General features: G+C 40.2%; 2 protein-coding genes across 9 annotated transcripts in view; one reads left to right on the forward strand and one right to left on the reverse strand.

Annotated features, from left to right (window-relative positions):
• Positions 1-18,723, reverse strand: part of CAPZA1 (capping actin protein of muscle Z-line subunit alpha 1) — a 50,563-nt gene extending 31,840 nt beyond the window's left edge. Inside the window, exon 1 of one of the 3 annotated variants that reach the window (XM_035017760.1) lies at positions 17,839-18,723. In XM_035017760.1, coding sequence (XP_034873651.1) covers positions 17,839-17,877 — 39 coding nt within the window. In that variant the 5' untranslated portion in view covers positions 17,878-18,723. The other 2 variants (XM_035017761.1, XM_035017759.1) reach the window with 2 other exon arrangements.
• The window catches only part of ST7L (suppression of tumorigenicity 7 like), a 116,211-nt gene continuing 112,193 nt past the window's right edge, over positions 18,563-22,580 (forward strand). For 2 of the 6 annotated variants that reach the window (XM_035017753.1, XM_035017754.1), the window contains exons 1-2: positions 18,566-18,811; positions 20,791-20,873. In XM_035017753.1, coding sequence (XP_034873644.1) covers positions 18,604-18,811; positions 20,791-20,873 — 291 coding nt within the window. In that variant the 5' untranslated portion in view covers positions 18,566-18,603. Of the gene's footprint in view, positions 18,812-20,790; positions 20,874-22,580 lie in introns of all 6 variants that reach the window. The other 4 variants (XM_035017756.1, XM_035017755.1, XM_035017751.1 and 1 more) reach the window with 4 other exon arrangements.

The following is a 22,580-nucleotide window of genomic DNA, read 5'->3' on the forward strand; positions in this document are numbered from 1 at the left end:
CAGAGCATCTCTTTTCAGTCAAGTCTCTGTTCAAATGTCACCTTCTGACGTCCTGACTCCTACATACAAATTAGCCTCGATACTTTCTGTACCCTTCACAATTCTAGCCCATTTACTTTTTTTCTTCAGGGAACTTGTCAACACTGAACTACAGGGATGCCTGGTGGGCTCAGTTGGTGAAACGTCTGACTCTGGATCTCAGCTCAGGTCATGATCTAGGGGCTGAGAGGTCAAGCCCCATGTAGGGCTCTGTGCTGGGCGTGGAACCTGCTTAAGAATCTCTCTTTTCCCTCTGCCCCCCTTCCCCCTCCCTCTCTCTAAAGGGAAAAAAAAAAAAAGAACTATACTTATGTTTCTTGCTCAACACCCCCAAAAGAATTCCAAGAACACAGAGCATGGATCAGCAAACTGCTAATGTAAAAGGCCAGACAGTGAACATTTTAGGGCTATGTGGGCCACATGGTCTTGGTCCCAACTATAAACAAATGAGCACAGTTGTGTTCTAATAAGTTTTACTTATTTTTAATTGAGGTACTATTGGGAAATAAAGTTGTAAGATATTTAAAGTGTATGATGTGATTTGATAAACATATATTGTAAAGGATTGCCCCCACTGGGCTAATTTTTAAAAAATTTTTATTTATTCATTTGACAGAGAGAGAGAGCGAGCCCAAGGAAGGGGAGCAGCAGGCAGAGGGTGAGGGAGAAGCAGGCTCCCCACTGAGCAGAGAGCCAGGCCTGCCAATCCCAGGGCTCAGAGATCTGAGCCGAAGGCAGATGCCCAACCAACTGAGACGCCCAGATGACCTAACTATTTTTTAAAAAGATTGTTTTATTTGACAGAGAGAAAGAGAGTGAGAGAACACAAGCAGGGAGAGTGGCAGAGGGAGAGGGAGAAGCAGATCCCCGCCGAGCAGAAAACCAGACCCAGGACTCCATACAGTACCCCAGGATCATGATCAGATGCTTAACAGACTGAACCACCCAGGCACTCCCCCCCCAAACATTATTTTGGATACTCTTATTTGTATTTCATGTAATTTTCCCATGTCATGAAATATTCTTCTTCTGATTTTCCCCCCTAACCATTCAAAAAAACATTAGCGTGTAGTCTATATAAAAACATGCAGCAGATCAGATTTGCCAAGCCCTGGCACAGAACGTAAGAACTCATTATGCTTGTTCCTTGCTGTATATCCAGAACTGAGATCTGGCACATGCTAGGAATGTAAATTAATGACTACTATTTTATTGTTTACAAAACTCTTTCATAACCAGTTTCTCTTTTGATCTTAAAACAGCTTAAGTAGTAAGGCAAGAGACACTTACCCCATTATAAAAGGAATAGATTCAGATAGTTTAAGTGCCTATCCAAGGTCATATACCTATACAGAGGTGGACCTGGAACTGGATAATCAACTATACTATGCGGTAGTAACAGGTATTAAAATTCAGGAGGATTATCTTTAGCATGGTATCACATGGATTTAGCCTAGTCCTTCTAGAATTTTTTTTTTTTTTAAATCAGGAATTGAGTAGAGCCTTGCTTATGAAAGCTGCAGTTGAAACAAAGTTAAGAGGGATAAATACAATGATAAAAAATAACTTTAAAAGTCAGTATTATCTAGCTTCAAAACTGGGTCAAAACTGACAAGATGAAGGGCACCTGGGTGGCTTACCCCGCTAAGCATCTACCTTCAGCTCAGGTCATGATCCCAGTGTCCTGAGATGGAGTCCCACTTTGGGCTCCCTGCTCAGCAGGGAGTCTGCTTCTCCCTCTACCCCTCCCCCTTGCTCATGATCTCTCACTCTCTCGCTAATAAATAGATTTAAAAAAAAATCTAACAAGATGAAATTTGGTAGAGGTAAAACACATCAGTGGCAGAAGTAAAAAGGGAAAGAGAAATGGCTTAGTAGTTAGTGATTGCAAAAATATTTTTGAGGCAATACAAATGATGGATGACACTTTTAAAAACAGTGATTTAATCAATCATTCTTAAGACTGGGGTGGGGAAAGAAAGTTGAAAGCAGGTATATCGGGGTGCTTGGGTGGCTCAGCCAGTTAAGCGTCTGCCTTCGGCTCAGATCATGATCCCAGGGACCGAGCCCCGCATCAGGCTCCCTGTTTATGGGGAGCCTGCTTCTCCCTCCCTCTCTGCTTGTGCTCTCTCACTCACTCACTCGCTCTCAAATAAATAAAATTAATAATAATAAAAAAAAGAAAGCATATATCCCATAGAAGGGAGGCATGCCATCCCCAGCCTAACAGAGAATCACTGATATGGAGGTTCTGGTTGAACAAAAACTGCTTTAAAAAAAAACAAAAACAAGGCTTTTAAAATAAATCCCGATTCCATAAAGTAGTAGTTTTACTGCACGTAGCATTTATCTGCAGTGAAGGATATAACTCCATGTATATCTATTTTATTTTATTTATTTTGTAAGAGATTTTAACTAACCTCTACACCCAATGGGGGGTTCAAACCTATACAACCTGGAGATCAATAGTCACACACTCCACCAACTGAGCCAACTAGGCGCCCCTCCACGTATATATTTTTTAAGTTTAAAAAAATTTTTGTTTTATTTATTTTTTAGAGTGGGGGAGGGGCAGAGGGAAAAGGAGAGAGAGATTCTTAAGCAGGCTCAGTCTCACAACCTCAAGATCATGATCTGAGCTAAAGTCAAGAGTCACATGCTCCACTGACTGAGCCAGCCAGGCGCCTGCACATACATATATTTTGAAAGGAGAGTAACTCAAGTCTTACACACAATTCTAATCCTTTATATACTTAAATACTCCAATAATGTTGATTTCACAGAATCCACTGTATTATGTTTCTAACCTAAAAAGGGAGAATTTATTTATTTTTTTAAAAGATTTTATTTATTTGTCATAGAGAGAGGCACAGAGAGAGAGAGAGCGTGGCAGGGAGAGGGAGAAGCAGGCTTCCCGCTGAGCAAGGAGCCCCATGCGATGCGAGGGGTGCCTGAGTGGCTCAATTGTTAAGCATCTGCCTTCAGCTCAGGTCATGATCCCAGCGTCCTGGGATTGAGCCCCGCATCAGGCTCCCTGCTCTGCAGGAAGCCTGCTTCTCCCTTTCCCACTCCCCCTCCTTGTGTTCCCTCTCTCACTGCCTCTTTCTCTGCCAAAAAATAAATTTAAAAATCTAAAAAAAAAAAAGGAGCCAATGTGGCACTCGATCCCAGAACCCTGGGATCATGACCTGAGCCAAAGGCAGACCTTACTTAACCAACTGAGCTACCTAGGCATCCAAAAGGGAGAATTTTGAATCTATAAGTATCAGTAAGAGATAAGTTCTCCTAGATTTCAGTTTCCTCCCATTCTCCTTATCTTTCCACCTCTCCCTAAAAGGGGGAAATAAAGAAAAATACCTAATCTTTGCAAGATTCAAAATTTCATTATTACATTACTAATACCTGTACTGAAAGTTTAAACATCAAACTGAGAAAGTAATATACCTTTATTGTTCCCCAGAAACTGCTAATTCTGTTAATTTTCAACTACTATAGTAAGAAACTTTAGAAAATATATTAAAAGACACTTAGAAAATTTATAAAACTTGGGTTTTTAGCTTATTAAATAATAATCTTTTAATAACAGACCCCACATATTTCAACATTACATCTATTCATAACTAGCTTTTAAAATTATTTTCTTGACAATCACATACAACAGGACTCGAGTACTTAACAACTACAGCTCTGTTTGAATGTCAGTGGATAACTCTGTACAGGCAAGGAAGAAATTTTTCCCTAGATAATAGCCCCATTCTACTTATCAGGAAGGCCCAGGCCAGTTTATACTGCCTAATATACTTGTATATATTGCATACTTCAGGAGCCAGATCTCTGCCAGCTTGTTTCTCTGGTGTCTACCAAAATCTTTACCTCCCTCATTGGACTACTGTGTGTATTAAAGACTTTGCTTCTGAGATTGACTTACACTGTCTTGAAAGTTTTGCCTCTCTTCTTATCTTTGCTGGTCTAAACCCTTCCCATCTTTTAAGGTTGGGTTCTTCTGTTTCTTTCCAAGAAGTACTCCCAGTACTTACAATTTCAAGAATCATCTACCATATTATAACATACTTTACCATACTTTGTTTGAACATTTATTATAGCACCTAAAATATAATTGCTATTGATAATTAGTTCTATAGATACTATCCTGTCCCCCAAAACTGAAGTTTTCTTTGCAAACTGCCTTGCTTTCCTTTTCTGTACTATACAAGGTCTAGCAAAGTAAACAGTATATAGCAGGCAATTGCTAAATGTTTACAAAAACCCTTTTGAATAAAACAATACTATGGAAGTCTTCTTAGCTTTTCAAATTATTATGGGGTACTATGGCAAAATAGAAAGATACAGGCTCTGGAGTTGAGACAGACCTGGATTTGAATTTCAATCACTTAATGTCTTTAAATCACATCCTTACCGTAAAGTGGGATGGTATCTACTTCTTACAATTTTTGTGAAATTAAATAAGATAATAATATTTGTCTTCGGCAGAATATTCAAAATATAGGGGCACCTGCTGGCTCAGTTGGTGGAGCATGCAACTCTTGATTTCGGGGTTGTGGGTTCAAGCCCTATGTCAGGTGTAGAGATTATTTAAAAATAAAAAAAATTTTTTTTTTTAAGATTTTATTTATTTATTTACAGAGAGAGAGATAGCGAGAGCAGGAACACAAGCAGGGGAGTGGGAGAGGGAGAGGCAGGCTTCCCGCCGAGCAGGGAGCCCGATGTGGGGCTCGATCCCGGGACCCTGGGATCATGACCTGAGCCGAAGGCAGACGCTTAACGACTGAGCCACGCAGGCGCCCCTAAAAATAAAATCTTAAAAAAATAAAATAAAATAGGCACAATAAATGTCAGCTATTGTTGGGGCGCCTGGGTGGCTCAGTTGGTTAAGCGACTGCCTTTGGCTCAGGTCATGATCCGGGAGTCCGGGGATCGAGTCCCGCATCGGGCTTCCTGCTCAGCAGGGGGTCTGCTTCTCCCTCTGCCCTCTTCCCTCTCGTGCTCTCTGTCACCTTATATTCCCCATCATTACAGTCTTTACCAAAAACTGTAAACAGCGGCAACCTTTTTACTGACCAAAAGTTCTCCAAAATGTCTCTGCTTCACTTCCCTTTAAAGTAGTAACACATCTTCCAAAGTTTACTTATGTTTTCAACCAGGCTACACTTAAAAAAGAATAGTAACCAATTGTACTTTTATAAATGTTTATTTTCCTTATATTATTCTACATCATTCCAAAAGTATTCAAGGATTAATAACTACATTTCTCCTCCTGAAAGAGATTTACCTTATTCTTATCCACTTGATAGTGTAAGTTCTGTTTGCATGAAATTCAATGCTATTTCCTAAGAGATTTTTTTTTGTTTGAAGATATTTAGATGTTATTTTTTTAAGGCTTTACTTTATTTTTAAGATTTTATTTATTTATTTGAGATAGAGTGAGCGAGCAAGAGAGCAGGAGCAGGGGAGCAGAGGGAGAGGGTGAAGCAGGCTCCCCGCTGAGCAGGGACTCCATCCCAGGACTCTGGGATCATGAACTGAGCCGAAGGCAGACGTGCTTAACCGACGTGCTTAACTGACTAAGAACCCAGGTGCCCAAGGCTTTACTTTTTTTAAGAGCAGTTTTAGGTTCACAGCAAAACTAAGAAGTTACAGAAATTTTCCATACACTCGGGGCACCTGGGTGGCTCAGTTGGTTAAGCGACTGCCTTCGGCTCAGGTCATGATCCTGGAGTCCCAGGATTGAGTCCCGCATCGGGCTCCCTGCTTGGCAGGGAGTCTGCTTCTCCCTCTGACCCTCCCCCCCTCTCATGTGCTCTCTGTCTCTCTCATTCTCTCTGTCTCAAATAAATAAATAAAATCTTTAAAAAAAAAAAAAAAGAAATTTTCCATACACTCCCTGCCCCCCAACATGCACACCTCTTCCATTATTAACACCCCTAGCATAGTTCATTTGTTCATTTCATGAACTTATGCTGATACATCATCATCATCCAAAGCCCAGGGTTTAATTAGGGTTCACTGTTTTGTGGTGTACATTCTATAGATTTGGACAAATGTATGACATGTATCCACCATTATAGAATCATAGAGAATATATATATATATATATATTTTTTTAAAGATTTTATTTATTTATTTGACAGAGAGAGACACAGCGAGAGAAGGAACACAAGCAGGGGGAGTGGAAGAGGGAAAAGCAGGCTTCCCGCGGAGCAGGGAGCCCGATGCGGGGCTCAATCCCAGGACCCTGGGATCATGACCTGAGCTGAAGGCAGAGGCTTAACGACTGAGCCACCCAGGCGCCCCAGAATCATAGAGAATATTCACTGTGCTCTGCCTACTCTTCCCTCCCTCCCCCTAGCGTGGTTTTGTTGTTTTCTTTTGTTTTAAGATTTTTTAAGATTTATTTGAAACAGAGAGAGAGTTTGAGAGCAAGAGTGGGGACGGGGAGTGTGGGTGCAGAGGGAGAAGCCGACTCCCCACTGAGCAGGGAGCCCAACGTGGAGGTCCATCCCCGGACCCTGGGATCATGACCTGAGCCGAAGGCAGATGCTTAACTGACTGAGCCACCCAGGTGCCCACCAACTGCCCTCATATTATTTTGACAAGAAATAATTTTTTTTTAAACATACATTGCTTCAATGTGGTTCATTTCTTCATCTGATTCTAAAGCTTTCAGTATATCAACAATAACCTGTCTGGGGCAATAATTTAATAGGCAAGTTCCAAGCTGCTGACATGTATATATGATAGTACAAAAGCTGTAGAATTGTGCCTTTATCAAATAAACAAATCCCTCCTGGCTGAGGGTTCTCAGAGGCTAGTGAGAATTTAATTTAGGGCTGTAATTCTAGAAAAAAAAAATATTCTCAGTGATCTCTAGGACCAAATGGAATACTGGTTTCATTAAATAAAACTTACTGTAGCTGTTAGCTGTTTTTTTAAATTTCAAATAAACTAAATATTATTTTCCTAGTTTAGAACTAGAGACACTATAAACACTCAGAATGTACTTAGAAATAAAAATTTAACTATATATAGTTTATCATTATCAGTAAGGGCGAAGGCTTAAAAGCATAAAATGTCTTAAATTAGGATCAATATTATAAAAAATGATGGCACTTCCAAATAATTTGCCTTGTTTACTCTTTTTAAACCATTTTAAAGTAGTTCTTAGAAACTGTTTCTCTATTAGCAACCAATTATAAGTTTTGTCAGATAGAGAAAACAGGTAAGTTTGTTTTAAGTAGAGCAATTTCATTCACTCATTCATTCATGGAAGATCTAATTGGCTTTATTTAATGATTAATGAATTGGGCAGCATCCCATCTAGCAAATAGAAAGGAACTCCCAACAATTTCATTTTAAAACTTCTATCAACTCTAGGGTGCCTGGGTGGCTCAGTTGGTTAAGCGACTGCCTTTGGCTCAGGTCATGATCCCGGGGTCCTGGGATTGAGTCCCACAGTGGGCTTCCCTTGCTCAGGGGGAAGCCTGCTTCTCCCTCTCCCTCTGCCTGCCGCTCTCCCGGCTTGTGCTTTCTCTCTCTGTCAAATAAATAAATAAAATCTTTAAAAAAACAAACACACACACACAAACAAAAAAAACCTATCAACTCTATAGAATAATTGCTTGAAATTTATTAAAGTAATTATATAATACACATGGAATATCAAAGTATCTTCTCAACCAAATGTTAGTCAGGCTCCTCTGAGCCCTCTCTTCAGCTGGGCCTTGATCTTGGCTCCATCCTATATATGACCTGCCTAACCCAGTCCTACCAAGAATCCTGTTGTCAGTTTAGTGAGAATTCCCCCACTTTTGATATCTGATCAAGTTCCTTATCCCCCACCTTTGATGTGTGAGTCCTCAATCTGCCTTTAACAAGACTCCTGTTAGATGTGTTTAGCAAGGGGTGCCTGGGTGGCTCAGATGGTTAACCGTCTGCCTTCGGCTCAGGTCGTGATCCCGGGGTCCTGGAATCGAGTCCCGCATCGGGCTCCCTGCTCAGCGGAGAGTCTGCCTCTCTCTCTCTCTCTCTCTGTCTCTTATGAATAAATAAATAATTAAAAAAAAAAAAAAGATGTGTTTAGCAAGAATCCCTCTACCCGTGATGTGTCCTCTTAGTAATTTTCTATCCACTGACCCTCTCATTCTGCTTGATGGCTATAGATCCCTGGCTGTTTCTGCCTCATTTGGAGCTGAGCTCTAGCTCTCTACACTAATGCAGAAATGTTGAATAAAGTCTTCTTATTTTAACAAGTGTCAGAATAATTTTTTCTTTAACAGGGTCATCATTGTATTTTATGTCACCTAGTGTAACTGTAAAAACATGACATACTTAAGCATAAAACTTACAACAGACAAGAACCAAAAATCTGCTCTTGCCTATTTTATTTTCTAGCTAATCTTTCCCAACAATTCCCTTTTAACTTCTCTATGCATGAAGTTAGAAGGAAATCATCCCTTTGTTCTCATTCTGGACTCTCCTAATATAAAACCTCAGAATGTTGGTAAAAAGATTTCCAAGTATACGTTGTAAGTGTTCATTTAGAAGTTTGAAGTCAGTGGTAAGCCTTAAGACATCAGCTACTGAACAGAAAAAAAAAATTTAAGTACTGGCTCAATCTCAGTGAAGACTTAAAAAATTGTCTTAACTTAAATGCAAAGTACCATTGCTATTCATATGGAAGGAGGTAAGAGACCCTATTTATTTTTTTAAGATTTTATTTATTTATTTGACACAGAGAGAGACAGAGAGCAAGGAAACGTGCGCACAAGCCGGCAGAGCGGCAGGCAGAGGGAGAGGGAGAAGCAGGCTCCCTGCTCAGCTGGGAGCCCAATGTGGGGCTCGATCCCAGGACCCCAGGATCATGACCTGAGCCAAAGGCAGATGCTTAACCGACTAAGCCACCCAGGTGCCCCAAGACCCTATTTGTTTTAATTAGAGGATCTAAATGTCTAGATCAAGAACTGAGGAAGTAAAAAAGTCAGATATGTTCTAATGAGTCAGAAAAAAAGATAAAAATGAGTGAAAAGATCACAGAAGTAACTTGTTGCTTAGGAGCTGTGTTAAAATGTACACACTCTCACCACCTATTCTAGGTGACTGGGTAGACAGTTAAAGGATTCCAAGCGCCAGATATACAATGGGCATTGTTTTGGAAATAGGAAGGCCAAGTTAAGAAACTAGGGAAAAATCCACACCGAACACCCTGAGATGCCGATGCCGAGAGCAATGACCAAAGTCCAAAAGGGCAGAGTTCCGTGGTGAGAACCTTTGCCGCATGGAAACAAAAGCAGTGGGAAACAGGAAGCTTCTGACATGAAGATCTACTGCACATCTGGCATGTTATGGCATTCTAAGTTAAAAGTACATCTTTTTGCCAATTTTAATTTTTCTTCAAAATCTTTGGAAGTCAGACGTAGTTTCCCATGCCAGCTTTAACATTTAACTGCTTAGGTCTTTGTTTCTTCATCTGTGGGTATAATACCTGCTTATATCTAGGACTGTTTTAAGAATCCAATGAGGTAACATGAGACAGACTTACACATAGCAGATACTTAAGTTTCTTTCCCTAAGTAAATGCCTAGATGTTACTGAAGTTTGAGTAACATGTTTTCTTTAAAGTTTGGATCTTTGTATTTACCAGTTTGTTCATTCACTCAAACAACAGAACACTTTACTGGGTCCCAGGCACTGAGAGGAGTACTAAAGATAAAGACAAAAAGATTAGTGAAAGGGGCGCCTGGGCGGCTCAGTTGGTTAAGTGTCTGCCTTGGGCTCAGGTCATGATCCCAGGGTCCTGAAGTCAAGCCCCCATCAGGCTCGCTGCTCAGCAGGGAGTCCTCTCCCTCTCCCTATGCCCCCAACCCCTCACTTATGGGCTCTCGATCTCTTGCTCTCTCTCATTCTCAAATAAATAAATAAAATCTTAAAAAAAAAAAAAGAATAGTGAAAGAAGCCAACAAATCCCCTTTTGCCTTAAGCTGATGGTTCTGAACTTCTGCTATACGTTAGGACACGCTGGGAACTTTAAAAATACTGATGCTTAGGTTTCACCCACAGAAACTCTGAGGTAACAGATATAGGGTATGGCTTGGGCATCAAGATTTTTTTTTTTTTTAAGATTGTATACAGTCAGCACCTTGGCTTTTCAAATTTTTGTACACTTTACCACTGTTAGCAAACAAATTTATACAAATAACAGCCCTCAGTAAAGATCTATCAATCATTTAAAAATAACTATAATTCAAAGCCAAATTACTAGTGCAAATACAGAGCACAGAACTTAAGAGGAGGGCGCCTGGGTGGCTCAGTTGGTTAAGCGACTGCCTTCGGCTCAGGTCATGATCCTGGAGTCCCTGGATCGAGTCCCGCATCGGGCTCCCTGCTCGGCAGGGAGTCTGCTTCTCCCTCTGGCCCTCCCCCCTCTCATGTGCTCTCTCTCATTCTCTCTCAAATAAATAAATAAAATCTTAAAAAAAAAAAAAACTTAAGAGGAAAGAGGAGATGGATATGGGCTGGGTTGGTGAAAGACTACTGTAAGGAAGCGGAAGGTGGGTCTAAACTGAGCTCTCCAAAGTGCTTTAGGTTGTAGGGGGAAAAAAGAAGGAGGGCATTACAAATGAGGGAACCGGGGCGCCTGGGTGGCTCAGTTGGTTAAGCGACTGCCTTCAGCTCAGGTCATGATCCTGGAGTCCCAGGATCGAGTCCCGCATCGGGCTCCCTGCTGAGCAGGGAGTCTGCTTCTCCCTCTGACCCTCCCCCCTCCTCATGCTCTCTCTCTCTCTCAAATAAATAAATAAATAATCTTTAAAACAACAACAACACCACAAATGAGGGAACAGTAAGAATGACAAAAGGTAGGGAAAAGACAGCCTTTTGTAAGCAGAGCAGTTTCATAGGAACAGAGGCTTTATTTGGAGGTAATAAAAGAGAAGAGTAGAATAAGATGAGTCAGATGACAGTAGTTTTGCTAATATCAAGTCTGGTTTTATTCTGTAGGTAATGGAGAAGTGCTGAAGCTTTCTGAGTGGGAAGCTCCATTAATAAAATTAAACAGTTAGTAATATGGAAGTATTGGAGTCCTCAATACGGCTTCACAAAATCTGAAAATCAGTCTGTCCTCTAACAGTTAGCTATGAAATCAAGACACATGCTATTAAAGTCAGATTCATTCATTCATTCAACAAATATCTGACAGCATACTATGTGTCAGCACTGTTTTAGGCAATGGAGACTCACCAGTGTATGGTTCTTGTGGACCTTACATTCAAATGGAGAAACAACAGATAACATCAAATAAACTACATGGTCTGATAGCCATTGATAAATGCTAAGGAATAAAAAATAAAGGAAGGTAAGGGGATAATGAAATGTTAGGATTTGGAAATATACAGGGTGACCAGAGAAGATTTCATGACTTCTGATGAAAGAGCTGAAGGAAGTAAGGATATAGAAGAGAACTCCAGCATACAGAGCAAATGCAAAGACCCTTTTAGGTGAGAACGTGTGGTTAGAACAGGGAGGACCAGCAGAAAATAGGAGATGAGGTCAGAGAGGTAAGTGGTAAAGACACAGGGACTTGGAGTCAGAGTAAGAACTTTTATTCTGAAGAGGATGGGAAGCCATTGATTTTGAGCAAAAAAGTGACATGTTCCGACTTACATTTTCTAACCAGATTATTCTGGGTGCTGCACTGAAGATAGCCTGCTGGCTGGTGAGGAGGAGGCAAAAGTAGCAGCAGGGACACCAGAGAGAAAACTACTGCAATAACCTCAGTGAGCAATCATAGTGGCTTCTTCCATAGTATCTGGAATAAGGTGTGGTGAAAAACAGTCAAATTCTGGGTATATTTTGAAGGCAGAGCCTATAGGATTTGCTAATAGATTATATGTGGACTGTGAAAGAAACAGGAGTAAAAGATGACACTAAACTTTTTGGCCTGAGCAACTCAAGAATGAAGATGTTATTAAGAGGGGAAGGACTGCAGAAGCTGTAATACGTAAAATTTTGATACGTGAAAATGTAGAGAGAAAAAAGAGGCTGGAGGCAAAGAGAACAATTGTTAAAAATAATTCAAGCATCAGAAAAGGTCCTGAATGAAGACTAATAGGAAAAGGATATGTGGATGGGCTGGACGTATTGTTAAGTAAAAAGTACATTTGTTTGCTTGTATATGCACAGAATAGAAAAGGTAGAGAAGAAAGTGGTAATATTGGCTGCCTCTCAGGAACTGGATGGCTAGAAAACAGGGTGGGAGACGTTTTACTCATGCCCTGTCCTACATTTTAATTTTAAGCAATGTGATTATAGTTCCTATACATTAAAAATAATTTTCTTAAAAATACTAATGGAGGGCGCCTGGGTGGCTCAGTCGTTAAGCGTCTGCCTTCGGCTCAGGTCATGATCCCAGGATCCTGGGATCGAGTCCCACATCGGGCTCCCTGCTCAGCGGGAAGCCTGCTTCTCCCTCTCCCACTCCCCCTGCTTGTGTTCCTGTTCTCGCTGTCTCTCTCTGTCATATAAATAAATAAAATCTTTAAAAAAAAAAAATACTAATGGAAATGGAGGAACGGAATCTAATGACAGGAAGGAAGAACTTACAGAACTGGAATACTATTTGAATGTGAGAGAAGAGGCTAAGAAGGAAAAAGATGATGCCAACGTTCTGAGCCTGTGTGACTAAAAGGGAACAATAGTGGAATGAACTGAAATGCAAAGGGTGTCAGGAGGTTCTGATGAAGGGAAAAGGGAAAACAACAGGTAAGTGCATGTTAAAATTATCACCTAGTTCAGAAATCCCCAAGTAGTTAAATGGTCTTCAGTATCATGACTGATTTCTCCTACCCAGGGTTTCTATTTTCAGGAGCTGATCCATATAAGAACTTGAACTTTTTTTTTTTTTTTTGGCATGTGAGAAAGTGAGAGAAATTCCTGAGTAGAAAAGCACAAACAATAACTGATCTTATAGTGTGTGCTTTTCTGAGCTCTAAAGGAGAGAACTTAAAGCAGATGAAGGAAATACTTTTATTAGGGCTTCTGCAAGCCTAGATGTATATATTCATTGTCATTTGGGTATGCATAAGGCTTTGCAGTTTTATGGTATTTACCAAGTGGTATTTACCAGGAAAAATGCTCCCAGAGGGATCTAATGTTCCCAGCAGTGGCATGGCAGATCACCAGTAATAGCAGATGCTCAGGCAAAACGAGTGTCCAAAGAACCCAGAGTGTGGGACACATTCCGGAACCCAAGAAACCTAGAGATTACCAGAAATAATTGGGGGCAGGGGGAGGGGTGATGGAGCATGAGCTGAGGAAATATGAGAATGAAGGAAAAGTGTGATTGATTGGTCTCCTTCATATAAATAGGTTGTGCCTCAACTATGTACCTGGTGCTATGTTAGGCACTAAATAAAAAGATAGGGTTTCAGTTACCAAAGAATTCAGTTTCATTATCAGGCAAATGTGCAAAAGCAGAAAATGATAGAAACTCCTTAAACACTTTAATGTTTCATTTTTTAAAACAGACTGTTTTTATTAGTTTGTAAACGTTAGTTAAACTTTGTTGAGTTACTTTGATCCAATTCTCCTTATCTATTTTACATGAAAACTGAGGCCCACACAGGTTAAGTGATGCTTCCAAAATCACACTGGCGGCTAAAAAGCTCAGCAGAGAGAGGCCAAATCTCCTGACACTCAGAATCATTCTTTCCCACTACATCACAATATTTCATTTATAATTCATTGAATGGACACCTCTATTCTGGTTTTTTCATTCATGGTTACATGGGAAAAACATGTGCATGTGAAAAAATGCATAGCTTCTGATTCAGACAAATCTAGGGTCTGAATTTTCCGACAAATTACACTACTTTCCTTAGCATTAACCTACACTCTTAACCAAAGACTGGGCATCTGAGTTTGCACCTGTTTAGGCTTTACGCGCCTATCCAAGGATTTTGTAACAGATTCTATAAATACTACTCAGCTAATCTAACTGAAAAAAGGGAAGATAAAGAATGGCAGTACTGGGGCGCCTGGGTGGCTCAGTCGTTAAGCGTCTGCCTTCGGCTCAGGTCATGATCCCAGGGTCCTGGGATTGAGCCCCACATCGGGCTCTCTGCTCAGCGGGAAGCCTGCTTCTCCCTCTCCCACTCCCCCTGCTTGTGTTCCTTCTCTCGCTGTATCTCTCTCTGTCAAATAAATAAAGAAAATCTTAAAAAAGAAAAAAAAAAAAAGAATAGCAGTACTAATACGAATTGATGACTTGTTAGAAAACACCTATGGCAAATAAGCTCTAGGGTTTATCCTACGAGGGTAATAAATCATCTAGTAAATTAAGGAGGTAATATATAATTTAAAAATCCAATTTAAAAGGATATTTTTCATGAGCTCTAACAGAGCCCTCAAATTTCTGTATCTATTTACATTTTCACATCTCTCCTAAATAATTCTGATAAACCTGATTCTCAAAAAGTGCCTTAAAGATGATATGATTATCTAAGCTTAAGGCATATAGATTCATTTCTCAGTTACGGCATTTCTGAGGTTGTTCACAAATATCCTACTAGTTAATAAGCTGAAAGGAAAAATATGCTAATTGCACTTTTTTCAGCCTTAAAATTCTTTTTGCAATTACATTTTAAAAATGCTGAATCATGAAATAAAGGAAACAGTGCAAGGAACCCAAATGAGAAGTTTGTCTCATACTTCAGGTTTCCTAATTATGGTATCTTGTCATTTTGGTCTTGTTAAGCATTTGGAACCAAGTAACTGAAGAGTCTGAGTGACTAGAAGAATACAACTCATTCTCAGAAACTGAACTCGAGGATAAAACTAAAAGCATTTATTTCTGCAAGTTATTTTACACTTTCAACTTCCTGTTTTATTTAGGCAGCTCATCATGACCATTTCAGGTAATAATGTAGAAGTTCAAAAACCCAACTTCCTCTTTGTAAAGTGATAAAAACCCTAAGCAGTTACTTATGAGAATGGTTGATCTTACTAGCTTTTATGGAAGTACTTGCAAGGAAATCAGAGACTACCAACACCAAATTCACCTCTGGGTTCACTGCTTTTAGGAAATGCAACAAAGATAAAAAGCAATATTAAAATATATATGCACCATGACATAAATGCCTTAAAAAAACCCAAATCAAATGCAGTTGAGAATTTGGTTAAAAAGAGGATAAAATGGAAACTTTTTAGAGTTCCTTAAAGGAAGAATCAATACAAATTACAGCTGAAAATATCCTGATTTTAAAAATTTGTAATTGTGCCTTGGCTGTGAAAATTATATAGGACAAGAATCTCTCTTAAGGGTTGTTTATGAATGCTAAAACATTCATATCAACTAGTTTTGTTGGAAAAATACTTCAATTCCTGAATTCCTGAGTTAAAAGGAATTAGAAGTCTGGAGGAAAAGGGGGCAATGTAGCTATGAAGCTAAAGGAGAACTGAAGTAATCTTACAAGTCAAGGCCCTTTCTTTTTACTTACAGATTCACAACAGAGAAATACAGTTCAGTTTCTGTCTGGGAATAAGAATCTAACAAAATTTCAGTGATCTCAAATCATATGGATTATATGAGACTTCTTAATATCAGCTATTCGTAGTTATCCACAATAATGAAGATGTAGCTAATCTAAAACTGTTTACTGAATATGAAATTCATCAGCATTTTTGGACAGATTTACCGTACTAACTTTGACATGCTTGCTGTGTCATTATTAAAATTAAGCAACAAAAGAAGTATGCTGGGAAGTAAGAGGAAACTGGTCACAAATCTGTTATAAAATCAAGACTATTAACGTTACTAAACATTGTCAATATCCAAAGACATCTCAATTTGCACTTTTCTTTTGAAATACATGTATATTTTCCCAAGTTTAATTAAAAAGTCATTCTAACCTATTGTGAAAGACAAAAACCCAACAATACTAGTAAACATAGTATTGTTTGGACACCATAAACTTTGAAGTTTACTGTTATTTAAGTTTTTAGTGAAATTTTGTTGTAACAATATTTTTCCTTAAAACAAGTGGACCATCAGTTGAGCTAACAAATGTTTGGTTATTCCGATTTTTACTATAATTTAATTTCATCCGAATCAAAACTCTTTGACTTAGACTAGACATTTTATTACAGTCTTCTCTTCAGCATAAATTCATATATACGATGTCCTTTTCTCCCCTAAGTTTTACACATGAGAATTTTCAAGAATGAGAAAATTCGATGCTAAAGTATTATTCAATGACTTGTGTTTAGCACATTCTTCAGTATTTCAAAATGACAAGGTATATGTAAGTATGACATATCAAATTATTCTGTACCGAGTACTCCTGGATCATAAACAGTCCCTTGCGCCATCCCATTCTCTTTTATTAAAAAAAGAAAGAGCCCAGGGCGCCTGGGTGGCTCAGTCGTTAAGCGTCTGCCTTCGGCTCAGGTCATGATCCCGGGGTCCTGGAATCGAGTCCCACATCGGGCTCCCTGCTCAGCAGGAAGCCTGCTTCTCCCTCTTCCACTCCCCCTGCTTGTGTTCCTGCTCTCGCTATCTCTCTCTCTGTCAAATAAATAAATAAAATCTTAAAAAAAAAAAAAAGAAAGAAAGAAAGAGCCCAGACACATTTACAGAGCAAGAAAGACTGCACTTTTTGTTACAGCCACTGTGGGAAACAAAAGACATAATTCTTGTCCTACAACGAGTCATCTAGTGAAATCACTCTAATTTCTACAGGCCCTAAAATCAGGTAGTTACTGAAAAGCCTGACAAAGTGTTAAGAAAGGTGTGCAGCTGTCAGCAAAAAGTTATTCCACCTAACGTAGAATATGCTCTTGTATTTAAAACACATTTGAAGAAGTAAATAGGCAAATTACACACTGACAAATTTAACTATACTCAAATACACCACAGTGGAGCATCAAAGAAGGCACGATGTTTTGTCCAGACTTGAATGTGTTAATATGAAGTTTATGTGCTATATAAAAAACCTTTAGAGTTAAAAAAAAAAAAAAAAATCCGCTGGCTATTCTTGATTTGTTAACAAGAAATAGAAAACTATTTTTCAAAAATTACCGTTAATAGGATGTAAGACGCAAGGGATGGAGTCATCGCGGGCTTATGTGCATACATACAATCAATCAAGGGAGTGTCTACGGGGAAGAGTGGTGTTCAAATTCTGAAGCAAATGTCCTGAGGCTTACACATTTATTACTGAGAATCAGTTCAGCCGATAGAAAAGAGTGGATGGGCGGACAACACATGGGGACCTCTCCCTGTCGAGGAGTCGTGACAGCAAAATCACTTCCTGAGGAAGGAGGAGCAAAAGGGAAGTTAAGAGGCCACCCTGACCAGGAAGTGACTCGCCCTAAACTAGCCTCAATCATATTTAAAAATGGGGGGATGGGGAGAGCCCCAACAGTTAAAGGCGGTAAAATAACTGCTTCTTGATACGTCGAGACATCACCATTGCCCCCTCTCTTAATTACAGAAAAAAGTCCACAGTCACGATTCAATAAAGGAAAGTCTCTTCTCTTGCACGAAGGTCACTGGGCTGTGCCTCAGGCCCAGGAGGAGAAAAAGAGAGTTGAGGAATGGGGAACTGGGGCCACCGTGAGGCAGACGAAAGCCCCTAAAGAGAGAAGCGTCCCAACTGCAGAGCGTATGTCAGCACAGGCCAAGGAGCTTCTTTTTCCTGGGGACACCGCCAGGGTTCCCACCGCTGCCAGGTCGGGCCCCTGTTCCCTGTCGCGAGAGGAGGCAAGAGAGAGAGGCGGACCCCTTACCTTCTCTTCATCCGACACCCGGTCCTCGAAGTCGGCCATCTTGGGCTGCTCTGGCCCAACCCGGCCCCGGCGCGAGGCAGGCCGGGAAGGAAGCTGAGCGATGGAATCACCGCGGGGGCCGTCGGAAGGACCCGCCCGGAAACGCCGACCTAGACGGCGCCATCTCAGTTACGGGCGGGGAGGTGGTTTCGAGCGTCGGCGCTCCGGGAAGTCTCAAACTCTGCCTTAAGCCTTTTCCTTAGATGATTTTAAGTCTAATCGCTTCCTCACTGAGTTACATTCATTTCCCCCATTCACCTGGGAGACGCTGGGAGCGTGTTTCGACTATTTCTGACACCCGAGCTCCATCCGAGCAAATAGCAATTGCTACTGGAGGTTTTCCCAGTACCAGTGATCTCCGTGGCAACCCGGGTCCAAAGGGCTAAGTGCTGCTCGGGCCCTGGAACGGTCGGTGGCTTTTCCAACCCCAGGAATAGGGTGAGAGGTGACTCACACGTATGGAAGCAAAAACATTTCACTCCGAGATCACATCTCAGTCCAGTTCCTCCAAAATATGTGCCGCTAGTCACCCCTTCCCGCCCTTCAAAGGAAAGGCAACCCCAGTCCTGGGACTCTCCTCCACCTTCCAAATCTTCTTGGTCCGCTTTCCTTGGGACTCAGCCTTCACAGAGGCCAACTTCAGGTCCGCCACTATCCCAGGATTCCCGACTCCCGGTTTCCTGCCCTTCTCCCCTCCCAGCTCCCGGAGCCTGCGGGAGCGGCAAGATGGCGGACGGTGGCGGCTTGGGTGAAGCAGCGAGTGCTGCGGCATCTCCTCCTGCACCTGCTCCCGGCCTGAGCCCGTCGCTGGGCTGGAGGGAGCGGCTGCGGGCCGGGCTGGCGGGGACGGGGGCCTCGCTGTGGTTCGTGGCGGGGCTGGGACTGCTTTACGCTCTGAGGGTCCCGCTGAGGCTGTGTGAGAATTTGGCTGCGGGTGAGAGGCCCAGACCTCCCTGGGGACGGGCGGGGGAGCTAGAAGAGGGGCCGGGGCCAAGGGGCAAAGGGTAGAGATTCTCCGCAGTCACTGGAGGGCTTTGGAGAATGAGTCGGTGGTGCGCGACCTAGTAGCAACTCCGCAGCTGATTGTCAAACCTGAGCCGCAGCTGTGGGCTCCTCCCTTGAGCTCTTAAGATCCGCCCTCTCTCTTCTGTCCTCGTTGACCCGAGGAAGAGCCACCTGACAAGCTGTAGGCTTCAGGTAGTATGACAGATGAGAGCATTTTCATATCGGTTGCAGAATTTATATACACTCCCAGCATTGGTAGGATCCCTTGAAAATCATTCTTTTGAGTCTTTCGCGGATTAGCTAGGAGTTCCCACACCCAGACAACAAAGATGAGCGCTTCTGCAAAGACCTAAAAGGAAAAAAATGCCATGACCTTGGCCAACTATTATCGTATTTTAAGATAGTTCTGTCAAGAAAGTTTTCGTGGTATCTTGGTCTGTTGTTTGCTTTAGGCTTTATCTTGAGTAATAAAACAGTACAGGAAGTAAAGGGAAAGAGCTACAAACAGTAATGGGTTCTTTCCTTACTTCTTTCAACATTTGTAGAAAGCTTGCTATATTAGTCTGAGCTGAAGATACAAAGACGTGTAAGAAGTGATGATCCCCGTGGATTCTGCAAATACTATCCTTTACCTGTAGCCAGGACAAAGTGGATGGGAGCCAGGGCCTCTTACCATGTCATTACAGTATTTCCATTCAAGCTCTGAACAAGATGAAAGTATTTCTGCTGTGTGATGACTGTGACTATCAGTACCTGTGGTTTATTTTTCTGCAGCAAGAAAAGGCAAATGTCTCCTTTTCTACTTCATAAAATGACCTGAAATACTGTGAGATAATGTTCTGAAATATTTTGGACTTTTTAAAACATAGGTTCTATATAAGTTCAGATATAACTAACATACTAAAACAAACTAAATAAATTGGCCTTCCTAGACTGTTTGAAAGAGCTAATTTGGTGTCTCTGTCACTGGTTAATGAAGTGCTTACTAGTGGTTTGCATGCTCAGTGAAATATTATTCATTGACTTTTATAATTTATTTTTCCACGTGTTAACTAGATCACCATTTAGATGAGAGTAGTTAACTATGATAGATTTTTATTTATTTCTGAAACCCGTAGTATTTATGAGACAGTTATTTGAAGTGAAAAATCTGGTCCAGGCTTTCAGTGAGTCAGGTTCACGGAGTTCTCTCAGTCTGTTGCTATTGTCTTTGGTTTATTTTGCCTCTCTATCTGACATACCAAATACATACACATACTCTAATTTGAAACACTGGTTTGTACCTCACCAAAATAATTAGGGAGTGGTTCTAAATCTCTTTTGTAACAGGATGTTTGTTTAGTTTATCCTTAGGGATTTGCAAAACTTCTTGTCAAAGTTATGGTTGATAGGTTCTTAATTTATTCCCAAAAGTAAACTGAATTATCTCATTTTGATTTGCTTATTTAACAAATTATCAGTTTAAAATGCTACCCTTACATGTTCAAAGGTAATTTTTAAGATATGATAGAATGGGAATTTAAAGTACCTTTTTAGGGGCGCCTGGGTGGCTCAGTCGTTAAGCGACTGCCTTCGGTTCAGGTCATGATCCCGGAGTCCTGGGATCGAGCCCCGCATCCAGCCCGTATTGGGCTCCCTGCTCAGCGGGAAGCCTGCTTCTCCCTCTCCCACTCCCCCTGCTTGTGTTCCCTCTCTCACTGTGTCTCTCTCTCTGTCAAATAAATTAAACAAATCTTTAAAAAAAAAAAAAACCTTTTTAAAAATTACAACTTTCTCAAATGAATCTCATACTAGATATTAAAACTATTTATGTTCCTCCACTCATAAAGATACCTGCATATTTGTAACTTGAGTATTTTGAATTTGCCTTTTTTTTAAAACTTTGATTTTTTTTTTTCCCTTTTGCAGTGACAGTATTTTTAAATTCATTGACACCCAAATTCTACGTGGCACTTACAGGAACATCTTCTTTGATATCAGGACTAATATTTGTAAGTAGTTTCCATTTCCTTCATGGTTTGGTATTTATCTAAAGATCAAATATCTTTATGGTTACAATAATTATAAATACTTATAGATCAGCATTCTCAACATATTTCAGAATTTGAAAAAACACTGCATCTTCCTCTCCACTTTTAGAGACTGGCAGTATTCATTTGTATATGAAAGACTATTGTATAATGGAAGGGGCAGGGGTTGGTGGTGGGTTCCCAACTAAATGCTTGCAGGGCCCAATTTAGTAACAAAAATGAATGAAATAGGGGCACCTGGGTGGCTCAGTTGGTTAAGCGACTGCCTTTGGCTCAGGTCATGATCCTGGGGTCCCGGGATCGAGTCCCGCATCGGGCTCCCTGCTCGGCAGGGAGTCTGCTTCTCCCTCTGACCCTCCCCCTTCTCATGTACTCGCTCTCTCTCATTCTCTCTCTCTCTCAAATAAAAATAAATAAATCTTTAAAAAAAAATGAATGAAATAGAGTGTAAAAATTAAGTTCCTTATTTACTTTTAGGACTGGGTAATCTGGACAATGCATGCTGCTTCTGGAAGGGGATAAAGCTAGTTGTTGCCATATAGATTTGCAGACCACTATAATGAGATCTTCCAATTTTTCATATGATTTTGAAAGAATCTGGATGCAACAAGTTTTTATATAAAAGTCTCCCAATACTTTAATCTTGGCAACATCGGGCAAACTAAAAATTGTGTCTTGAATTCAGCCTATAGGTTGCCAATTATCTTCTCTGGAGTATTTAAGAGCAGAGTATTGGAGCCAAGCTAACCATCCCTTTATTTATTTATTTTTTGTCAGAAGAAAATTTTTAATTGAAGTATAGCTGACATACAATATTATATTAGTTTTCAGAACCATCACTTTAGTTGTGTGACTTTGAGCAAGTTAATTAACTTTTCTAAGCTTTAATTTCCTCATCTATAAACTGGGGATGATAATATCAACTTCCTAGGATTATGAAAACTAAATGAGATAATGTGTCTAAGAGCTTTCAATAACGTGGTAGCTAGCCCAGAGTGAGCACTTAATGAATTTTGGGCCATTATTATTCTGAGATGTCTTAACTTTCATTCAGCTTTCCCTTGTCTTAATTGGCTGAACTATCATTTTCAATTAAGAAATTTAGAAATATATATACATAATCTCTATTAACATCCCTGGGAACTAGTGTTTCCTAGTATAAACTTTGGAAAAATACTGCTACAGATAAAAATCTTAGGAAGTATGGCATACATGACCAGTGAATTTTTCTGTGCTTTTTTTCTCATCTCTAGATGGTGCTCTTCTATTATAGTAGAAATAATGGCATTTGTATTGGAGTGTTTTTTGTTTCTGTTTTTTTTTTTTAATAGGGACTAATACTTGGCCATTTTGTTAAAGTGAAATGCTAGACAAGAAAGGGATTTTCTCTTGATCAAAAAAAAAATACTGAGGAATTTAAGATGAAATCTATGTGTTAGTATAGTTAAATTAGTTAAAATTTTCTGCTTATAAAGCCCACTCATAGTTAAGCATATTTTAGCATATTTAGTCAATAACATGTAAAAATCTAAATAAAGAGAATGATCTATCTCTAAACAACTGACGAGTGGAAAAAGCATTAGTCTTGGAACCAGAAGATGTAGTTTTGAGTCTCAACTCTGCCACTTAATAGCTGATAACTTTGGGCAACTCACATAATTCTCTGAG

This window comes from Mirounga leonina, unplaced genomic scaffold (genome assembly GCF_011800145.1).
Source record: "Mirounga leonina isolate KUSES-001 unplaced genomic scaffold, KU_Mleo_1.0 Mir_173, whole genome shotgun sequence".
NCBI classification, from domain to species: domain Eukaryota; kingdom Metazoa; phylum Chordata; class Mammalia; order Carnivora; family Phocidae; genus Mirounga; species Mirounga leonina.